Source organism: Myotis myotis, unplaced genomic scaffold, assembly GCF_014108235.1.
Source record: "Myotis myotis isolate mMyoMyo1 unplaced genomic scaffold, mMyoMyo1.p scaffold_m19_p_3, whole genome shotgun sequence".
Classification (NCBI taxonomy): Eukaryota; Metazoa; Chordata; class Mammalia; order Chiroptera; family Vespertilionidae; genus Myotis; species Myotis myotis.
Window position 1 is genome coordinate 130889766 of NW_023416335.1, and position 11272 is coordinate 130901037.

Genomic DNA, 11272 nt, shown 5'->3' on the forward strand with positions numbered 1-11272 from the left:
AGGAACCAATGTCTGGGGACTATGTGTGCTCATTGCTACTGAGGTGTTTCTTTTAGACAAGCTCATCTGACATATGCATTTATATGAACTGTATTTATGCATATCTTATTTTAGGCAGCCATCACAAAATACCAAATACTAGGTGACTTAAAAACTGAGATTTGTTTCCCAAAGTTCTGGAGGCTAGAAGTTTGAGATCAGATGCAAACTTGGTTAGTTTTGGTAAAGGCTCTCTTCCTATTTTGAAGGGTTCCCACTATGTCTTCTCATGGCCTTTATTCAGTGTGTACACATGGAGAAAGAGAGAGAAGGCCACTAATTCCATCACAGTGGACTTACTCTTATAAGATAATACAACCCTAATTACTTCCCAAAAGCCCCATCTTCAAATCTATACTAATAAAAGGGTAATGTGCTAATTAGACTGGATAGTCCGGATGTCTTCTTGACATCCTTCTGGACAAAGCCACGGCGGCGGGGGCTGAGGCAGAGGCAGTTAGGAGCAATGAGGCTGGCAAGGGAGAGCAGTTAGGAGCAATGAGGCCAGCAGGGGAGAGTGGTTAGGGGTGATGAAGCAGGCAGGCAAGCGGTTAGGGGCAATCAGGCAGGCAGGGGAACAGTTAGGGGCAATCAGGTAGGCAGGCAGTGTTGTTAGGGGCGATCAGGCAGGTAGGCATGGTGGTCAGGGGTGATCAGCCAGGCAGGCGAGTGGTTAGGGACAATCAAGCAGGCAGGTTAGCGAGCAGTTAGAAGCCAGACGTCCCAGATTGCGAGAGGGATGTCCGACTGCCAGTTTAGGCCCTATCCATGGGATCAGGCCTAAATCGGCAGTTGGAATCCCCTGAGGGGTCCTGGATTGCAAGAGGGTGCAGGCCAGAGTGAGGGACACCCCCCACGCCCGTGCATGAATTTCGTGCACCAGACCTCTAGTATTATCATATTAGGGCTTAGGACTTCAACATGTGAATTTCAGGGAGGACATAAATATGTATGGGAATGGATACTAAATGTGTGGGATAATAGTGAGAGGACCATAAAAGTGGCTTAGGCTGAATTTATTGATATGGGCAGAGATTCACTAATATTAAATGCAGAATCACTAAGCAGAGATTCTTCACTTAATCTTAAAGCTCAGGGTGTTAGAAAGAGCTCTCACAGTTTGGTTTTTTTTGGTCAGTTAGCTGAGACATGGGCCAAAAAGTGGCTCACAGCAAGTTAGCTGGAAATGCTGGACCTGCCTTAATTAATGTAAATGACAGGATCCAAAAGCTTAGGAAGATTGAAATGTTTGAGTGGATTTGTCATTTAATATATACCCACCAACACTGGAAGTGTCCAGAAGACATACCTTTCCCCAATGCTGAGAGATAAATGTGTGAGGGGAGTTTCAGCATCTCTAAAGAGCTCTGTGATTGTCCTCTGTGGCCGGAATTTACAGCGGGAGCTGTAATCACTGAACTGGGAAATCAAAATGCAGTAGGAATAGTTGGATCCCAGGATGAAGGTGGCCAAGTGGCCACTCTCAACCACCAGATGCAAGGTTGGCATGGTTACCGTAATGGGCAGTGTTGGGGGCCAGATGTAAGCTGGCAAGGTCCTTGCACCTGCAGGGGCTAGCAAGGCTGGGACCCTTACCCACACAGTTTTCCCAGACTTGTTTGGATAGCGATTATCAGTAGAATGGGAGTAACATTTGTAGAATGAGAACAGCCTTTCATAGCTTGCCCAGAAGTCTGTAACTATTTACTGAGATATGCTGTACTGAGAACTTGTCCTTCTGCTATGTCTCTCCCTTAGAGATTAAGAGGAACAAAGAATACATTCCTCTTGACAGACCTCCTATTCAGTGTGTTGTATATAAATAGGATTGTATAGCTAATAAATTCGCTTCAGTTCATCAAGAGAACTGGGGTCCTCCCGACCCCGCTTTCCTGTCTTTCTTTCTTTTCTCAATTCCCACCTCCCTGCCTCAGCCCGGCTCAACCCTGTCAGGCTGGCCCTGGCAGATCTGGCGCCCGAGCTAAGGGACTGAGGAACTGGGAAAAAGACGGTGAGGAACTCCGTCGGGCTTGGAGAGACGACGTGAGGATCTCCTCCGGATAAAGAGTGCACTCGTTAAGGTAACGGAGGAGCAATTTTTTGATAATCGGGAGTAAAGCATGGGGCAATTAGAATCTAGAGAAAATGCCCTTTATGGGCAAATGTTAAAGTTTATGTTCAATAGTAGAGGAACTAAGGTTAATGACAAGCAAGTAGAAAATTTTTTAAAATTCATTCAGGAGGTCTGCATTTCCTTATCGAATTTAATACGGGATTATTTAGATCCCACGCATGACCATAATCAACCGTCTCTTAAGCCAGAAAAAAAGGAGAAGCAGCGTGATAGCACAAAACAGGGGTCTAAAAAAGACAGTATATTAAAAAGAAATAATGTAACTTTTAAAGACAATTCAACTCCTCAATATGAGGAGGATTTTGAGGAAGCTGCTGCTCTCTGTCATGATGATAATACAGGTATTGTTCAGGCAGAAGAGGAGGAAGAATGTTTTTCTGCTGGAACTGAAGAGGGCAGTGATATAGAGGATGTGTTGGAATCCTTTTTAGAAACATTAAAGCTTCTTGGCAAGAAAAAGAGAAGCCGCGGGGGCCGTTCCCGCCGCTCTCCGCTGCCTTGTGCAGCACCAGTTCCACTTTCCCCTCTCCAGATGGCCTTGCAGGAGGCACGAAAGTGTGGTGAGGAATTGGGCATTCATGCCTTCCCTGTTATGGAACAGGTGAATCCTCACACGGGACAGCGTGAGCGTGCTTATGACCCGCTTCCTTTTAAAACCTTAAAAGAGTTAAAAACAGCCTGTGCTCAGTATGGGCCCACTTCCCCTTATACTTTAACCACCTTGGAAACGATGGCCTCAGAGGCTCTCCCACCTAATGATTGGAGAGCTATTGCCAAGGCCTGTTTATCAGGAGGGGATTATCTCTTGTGGAAATCAGAATATGATGAAAAGGCTAAGGAACAAGCTTCTCGTAATCGAGCGGCCCAGGTTAATATTTCTTATGAAATGCTGGTAGGTGAAGGAGTCTATGCTGATACCCACAATCAAATTCAATACCCCCAGGAAGCTTATGGACAGATTAATGGAGCTGGGGTCAGAGCCTGGAAAAAGTTACCCACCTCTGGTCAGAAAACAGAGGAGCTCTCAAAAATTATTCAAGGGCCAGATGAAAAGTATCAGGATTTTGTCTCTCGGCTATTACAGGCTGTTGGCCGAGTAGTGGTGGATGGAGAGGCTGGCATGCTAATAGTTAAACAGTTGGCATATGAAAACGCCAACACTGCCTGCCAAGCTGCACTTCGGCCCTATCAAAGACAGGGGACTCTCTCAGATTATATCCGCATTTGCGCAGATATTGGTCCCTCATATATACAAGGAGTTGCCATTGCGGCTGCATTAAAGGGAACCACCATTGAAGGAATTCTTCAGCAACAATTTAGCACAGGGAAAAGTCAAACATACAAGTGTTACACTTGTGGAGGAACAGGACACATGGCAAAACAGTGTCCTTCTAATAAAGGGATTAATAAAGGAAATGGCAGAGGTCCCAAACAACCTGGACTATGCCCTAAATGTAAAAAAGGAAAACATTGGGCTAATGAGTATAAATCTAAGACAGATATCCAGGGAAATTCTTTGCCTCAACACCAGTGGAGAAACTACCAAAAGGGGCCAGCCCACCCACAGCAAATAACAGGGGCATTGTCTATTTACCCTCCTGTCCTTATGCCTTCTCAAGGCCAGCAGGCTGCACAGCACTCAGCCCGCCCCAGCGAGCAAAATAGATACAAGAACTATTCTGAGCAACCCCCGGGAGTGCCGGGCTGGACCTTGGATCCATAGGAATAAGACATTCTGTCTGCCCTGGGTGCTGCCCTTGCCTGCTGAAATAAACAAAATATCATTAGATTTTAAACCTCCCACATAGAGAAGAAATGATGATTTCCTTGCATCTCTGATACAGCTACAGCAAATGCCACCAGATCTGAAATTTAAAAATACGTCTGGGATTTCTGTACACGTGTAAAGAGAAAACTGGCTTGGAGCTAAGGCGCGCAACGTCCAATTTTGGACATTTAGATAGAGTTTTAAGCTAAAATCTCTTTACAAATATACAAAATAAAACCCAAGACTGATTATTTCCTAATAAAAATAGCAAAATTTGACCTAAAGGAAAAAAGATGCTGTCTAGATTCTAGCAGCAGAATTGGCATTTCCATAATAGAGAACAGTTTTTAAATACTAATAAAGAATATTAAAAAGTTAATTTCAAGGCTGAAAAGGAAATTCAGTAAAATTGTCTCTGTTACAAAAATTTGCTAAAGAATATGCCTTAAAATAATAAATTGGATTTAAATCTCAAGAATTATTAAAATATACTAATTATAAAAATCTAAGTAGCCCAGGTAAAAGATGGCTACGCCCTTTAATTAAAGCTGGCTTCCCAAAGCAGTTTCTAATAGAGGAAGGGCTAGCCTCCCTTCCCCCAACAGAGCAAGTAGGCAAAAAATTTCCTGCCAGTGACAACTTTTAAAGAGAGGCTTGCTTCCCAGTTTCCCATCCTTGGTAGAAAGAATATAATTTACATTTTAATGGTTACCTGTTTTCAGTCAATGGCACCCCAAGGCTTAGGAATTTGCTAAATTATATTAGATATTCTGAAATAACAAAATGCTAAAATATTAATCTAAATTTCCTTCACAAAAAATCTAGAGGACAGAATTAAATCTATTAATTATGTCTTGTATTTTTAAAGTATGTTTTTTAAAAATGTTACTGATTTAAAAATACTAAATATTTAACTTGCCAGCTAAGAGTTTAAAGTTCTGGTTACATAAATTGGGAGAAATCATATAATCATAATAAAATTTCAACATTTATCTAATTGAAAAAAGAGGATAAATTCTATAATCCCAACCAAAATTTTTAAGTACAAAGATCAGTTTTAATTTAATTGATATCTCTTAATAATTATAAAAGGCATATAATCTTTAAATTATATATATACATATATATTTAATAGTCTTTTAAGTTAGATTTCAAAACTATAATCAAGGAATGACTTTAGGACATTTCATGGGCCCTGAAATGTTTTCAAAAGTTTATTCTCTTTTCTTAAAAGATTTTTTAATAAAGCCAATTTAATATACTTGAAATCACATAGAAAGCTTTATCAGATAAATATTAATAAATATATATTTTAAGTTTTTGCCTCTAAGAAAGGGCAAAACAAGTTATCTTATTTAATATTTTTTAAAATACAGCAGTAGAATTTTAAGATATAATTTAAAATAACAAAAGCTCATTAATAATTTTTAATATTTTACAACAACATATTAACATTTATTCCAAACAAGCTTAAAAACTAATTGTTTGGCAGCAATTTAATAAGAACATAAAAGGATTTTATCCCTTCCACTGTGTGGAAGGCCCCCTGGGAAGGCACTTAAGCATTCTATATTGACCTCTCTTGACCCTTTTTACCAAAGGGGTCTGTCTTCCAATTGCCCACAGCTGTTACCTAAGCTCTCTGTTCATACTGAGGTTGAAGCCTCATGGTGGCTGGTACCATGGATCTGTCTCTTGCCCAATGGCGTAAGCTGGGCCCTCTCTGGAGAAGAAATCTGGGTTCCCCATGATCAATGCAGGGCCCCTGCCAGCAGGCGAGGGGATCCAAAGGCAGTTACTGGGCATGGAGGCCACAGGGGCATATGCTACCAAGGACACAAAACTAAACCTCACATCACCCTGCTTGGCCCCGGAGGATGGCTGGTTAGTCAACGACGGGTAAGACCCCTCTGAGAGGGGCAACCTAAGACAGGCACAGTCGCAGGGGGCCTCAGGGAGAACTTGGGGGTCAACAGAGGTGGGGCAGAGATCCTCACCCCCCCAACTATGCAGGGGCTTGAACACTCGACCCTTCTGAGGGAGGTCTCCTGTCCCCATGTCTGCTGCGCTTCCCATGCCCAGCTCAGATCGGGACCCAGATAACAGAAAGAGACTTAGCCCAGCCGAGATTGATACCCAGATAACAGAGACTTAGCTAACAGCAACTACCCTATATATAAATCTAGCTTAACACCAGGAATGCTCAGGGCCTTCTCAAGGATGCAAAATAATCCTTTCCATTAATATTTACAATATAAACTAAGATTGTTATTAAAGTATTAAATTTAACAGTAAAATAGTAGTCAAGTTTTCAGATTAATTAAATTTTACTAATTAATATAAGTAATTATTCATAAAGTATTAGCCAAAATTTTCATTTCATGGACAAATTGCTTAACATACTATAAACCTAAAGCAGTCATATTTTTATACAAAAATTAAAATTAAAAGTTATCAAGACTACACTAAAAAATTTCTAAAAACCTCCTAATATTAAAAAATAAAAAAGGGGGGATAGTGGAATAATAACCTTTTAAGTAAATGCCTTAATTGCTTTAATATTTTTACTTGAAAATTAATTTTTTCATTTATAATGCTAATAGCAAGACGCCCATGAAAAACATACGTGGTGTCAAAATAAGCCAAAGGAAAATCGTTTGGACAAAAATTAAAAGAATCCCAAGTCTAAATTATACATATGATTCCTTTATTAACCTTTGGTCGAGAATACATTTGTATATTTTCAGAAAACAACTCCAAGACCATGTGGATTCCTGCAACAGAGAGGAATTATCAGGACTGCTCCAGCCACAGAATAGCAGTGGCCTCATGAGACAACGAGAAGAGAAGCAGTCCAGAAATAAAGACGGTGAAGACGCCTTATCATGCTAGCAGTCAGCAGCTGTGCATCGCTGCAAGTTGCCCGGGACCAAACCAGAGAGGGTTGGACCTGCATTGCCACCATTTGTCCACCATCCAGAACTGAAATATTACTGCTGACATGTACACATAAAAAACTGTCGGACACTGAAGCATGAACTTCGCCTAAAAAACAAAGAAGGGGGATCTGTTGGGGGCCAGATGTAAGCTGGCAAGGTCCTTGCACCTGCAGGGGCTAGCAAGGCTGGGACCCTTACCCACACAGTTTTCCCAGACTTGTTTGGATAGCGATTATCAGTAGAATGGGAGTAACATTTGTAGAATGAGAACAGCCTTTCATAGCTTGCCCAGAAGTCTGTAACTATTTACTGAGATATGCTGTACTGAGAACTTGTCCTTCTGCTATGTCTCTCCCTTAGAGATTAAGAGGAACAAAGAATACATTCCTCTTGACAGACCTCCTATTCAGTGTGTTGTATATAAATAGGATTGTATAGCTAATAAATTCGCTTCAGTTCATCAAGAGAACTGGGGTCCTCCCGACCCCGCTTTCCTGTCTTTCTTTCTTTTCTCAATTCCCACCTCCCTGCCTCAGCCCGGCTCAACCCTGTCAGGCTGGCCCTGACAGGGCAGTCGTGTCAAAGCAGCAATCAGAATAGTCTTATCTTTTCAGACCTGTGATGTTGGCGAGCTGATTATGTGTTCCTAAATGTGAAATAGGTAGGAAGGCTACTAAATTCTTATCCAGTCTATATAGGCAGAAAAGTTCTAAATCAAGTGAATAAAAGTCTAATCTGGATAATAAAAACAGAGAGCCATGAGCCCTCAATCAATTCCCAAATTTGAGCCACGTTAAAGACCCAGAAACCTTTGAACCAAGGGAAGGCTGTGTCCCCTTGAGGAAGAGCCCTGGTACACTGCCAAATTTTTGTAATTAATCTTTTTATCAGTCTTCTTCAAATAGATAAACACCTATGGAATAAGCAGTGAACAGAACATATTTGCCAAATATTTAATAGCAGGATATTTCTCAATTGCTGTTTTGATGAAGTTAGTAAACTCAATATGATCTTGGGTATGAGGGCTTCAATGCCACAGCATTAAAGTTGTAGTAATGAGTCATTCAGTCTTTCCAGTTTTAAGAACAGATAAAATGAGGCTTTCACATGGAAAAGGAATAGGAGAACCATTCATTAATAAGCCTTACATATGATATGTTTGGATCTTTAAAGGCCAAGTTTTAACTTACAATGGGCCATATTAACTATTTTAACTGGGAGTCTGAGACTTTCCACACACCCCAAAAACTTTTTCAATATTCATATTGTAAGAAGTAGATAATTAATTATGGCTCTCCCTTTCATATCCTATAGGACACTAAAGTTAGTATTTTAGGGCCATTTCCAAAGATAATGATCAACTATAAAGAAGAAAGTTAGAAAGCTCTATGTAGTTAGTTAAAATCATGTTTGAAGGAAATAATGGAATCAATACCATATCCCACGACAATGAAATCAGACAACTCCTCCTTAGTAAGGAAAGTTAAGATGAGAAAACAAAATTGTCAACACAGCATTCTGTTGGATATTGGTCTTGTTACTCTGAGTCTGAATGCTTTCTTTGGGTTATGATCTGAAAGAACAAACCCTCTAAATGAATAATTATTTCAACCAAGCATGGCAAATGCTGAGTCCCACATACCATTGTGTGTGGCTAATGCAAGCCCTGAAGTCCCAAAGCAAGCGCCTGTCACCAACTGAACTGACAACTGAGGCAAAGGGGCCCCAACAATGAGCGACATTAGAGGGCCTGACAGCAAGCTGGTCTAGAGGTCCAATCCCAGCCACAGATACTTTACTTAACAAACAACAGGACACTCTGTTAACAACATATACCCAACTCAGGCTACATGACTTTAAACCTATTTTAGGCACAAACCTTGTCATCTCTTATGTTTGGAAATGGCCCTGGGATTGTTGAGAGCTTTTAGATTCAGCCAGCTTTAGTAGGAGTTTTAACTTTACTAGTCGGGTTCCAATGCTTTAGCTAAGTGGTGACAGTGCCACAGATTATGGCAGTGACACATCACCTTTGGCAGCTGTTCACCCACAAAACCCCTTGACTTAAAAGACACTTGCAAATCAAACTCCCAGACCCAATGTTGCCTTCCAATTCCAAATATAGACCCGCCTTGTTATAACACCAGAGTTACAAAAACATGACCCACACCAAACTGAGTGGATAGCCACCTGGGAAGAGTACCTCAGTCCATATCCCAGATGATGGAACTTAGCTGGTCCTAGTACTCACGACTAGAGATGATGTTGCCTCAGATGACAATTTCCCACCCAAGTCATTGACATTAGAGATAATTTTCCCCCTGTATTAGAGAGAACTTCACCTCAGATACTTGCACCACTGTCCCAGCAATACCCATGGGCCTACCTCTCCTACGTGCTGACAAATCTGACACAGGACATTTATTCCTTCTATTCCACCAAAATTAGAGATTCTGTCAGATTTTATGAGCTGGCTGTTGGCTTATTCCTATACTGCCTTGCCTGAAGGAAGATCTAGTAGCAAGCACTCCTGTGTGAGTCACTCTTAAAAAATAATGGAGATTATTGCTTCCCCCAGGAGGCAGCTCCCCCATATGGGCCCATCCCCCTGAGGAGAGGGCCTCCCACTCTACATCACCTTTTATTCTGTCCCTCCAGCTTTTCACCAAAACCTTTCACCCTGTGTCTCTGACCAAGACCATCACAACCGCACCTTCCCCCTAGTTACACAGAAGGATACCACTACCTTTTACATATCCTGCCTTACTGAACTATCAGTTCATACCCTCCTACAATATAACTTCAGCAAGATATTATGGTCATGAAAAACATAAATAATACTTTTAACATGCTTTATAACTACACCAGCATATTGTTAGAAACTTCAGAAATGTCACATCTGTTTTCTTGGCTAATGCCAACTTGGTTATGGACTAGCTTACAAAGGACTACTTATACTTCCAGTTGTTTTTATCCTTTTCCCTCTCACAATAAAATTTATTTTATACTGTTTAGGGCATCTATACCCTATTCTCTGGAAGTCTCCTCTATTATTTAGGTCACTCAAATACTTGAAATAATTGAGCACAAAACTTATGTCAAGACATCATAGGGCCAATTTGTAATATAGATTTTTTTGTGAAACACCAAATGTAAGGCCCTGGCTAAAGGCTAGTCAGTTCTCTTTCTTGAGCTGCTGATTCAATCCACATCCTAACCACTTTCTTTACCAGGCTCTCCCACTGTGGGGCTGCTCTGCTTCTGCCCTAATTGGTGTTTGGACAAGGCACCAGGCACCTGTGAACAGCCTCAGAGCTCACAAAATTATTCAAATTAGCCAGTCCCCAGGGAGCCTAATAAACTTGGTTGCCATACATCAACTGTCCCTATACAAGCCCAGCTTGCCTGGGCCATGCAATGTGTCCTGCCATCAAAACAAATCTTTAAATCTTCTAAAATAACATTCAGGGTTTTAAACCAACTCCAAGATGTGGCACAGTAAGCCAGCACACCCGTACACAACACATGAGTTGTAATTCTTTTTAGAGCACCCCACATCCACTTTTCTGCTGCTACCAACAAAGAAGCAAAGGGAGTTTCACGAAAATTAGTAGCAAAGCAAATGGAAGTTTACAAAGGAGTTAGAGGCAGCAGGGTATTGATTGAAAAATCCACTCAGGAGTTATACATAAATACAAAAGTACTGATTTCCAAACATGTTAGGCAGTAACATGAACTCTGGCAGCCAATTAGAAACTCCAGGGAAGATTTTTCTAAATACCGTGCCCAGGTCCTTAACCCAGTGACTGATTAAATCCAGATATTGGTATTCATTAAAGTTTCCCATGTGACCCAAAGATGATGGCAAGGAAAGGAATAATTACTGAGTTAGAGGAAGCTAACCCTGGGAAACAGAAATGCAAGCATAAGTGGATGCTAGACTAAATAAAAGCAACATAACAACAATCAATCAAAAATAGCTGATAACCACTGAGAGCGAAATGTATGATGGTCTCTATGCTGCAGAAATGGATGACTGTCTAATTGTTACTGGGCAGTGAAAAGCTAGGAAAATTCCAGGGCAGGAGGAATAGGGAAACTGAGGCAGGAAAGTTAAAACAAGGCCAAACAGGGTGGGAAATTTGCAGCCAGTTTGTAAATAATAAGCCATTATCTTCCCCAGCTGTGGGCAGGAGAGTAAATGGTTAAAAGCCTCCTTAAGGAGAGAATGCAGAAAAGATGTGTGTGGGGGGGGGGGGCGGGGGGCAGTTTTACTTCTTAAGCCAGTGATGGTGAACCTTTTGAGCTCAGCATGTCAGCATTTTGAAAAACCCTAACTTAACTCTGGTGCCGTGTCACATATAGAAATTTTTTGATATTTGCAACCATAGT

The 11272-nt window shown here is 41.1% G+C and overlaps 1 protein-coding gene across 1 annotated transcript; it reads left to right on the forward strand.

The window, feature by feature from the left end:
• The first annotated feature begins 1904 nt into the window (after window positions 1-1904).
• Window positions 1905-3896, forward strand: LOC118650587 (endogenous retrovirus group K member 10 Gag polyprotein-like). Its single transcript, XM_036298963.1, has one exon. It carries the CDS (start codon window positions 2160-2162, stop codon window positions 3894-3896), a length of 1737 nt encoding a protein of 578 aa, XP_036154856.1. The 5' UTR covers window positions 1905-2159.
• The last annotated feature ends 7376 nt before the right edge of the window (window positions 3897-11272 follow it).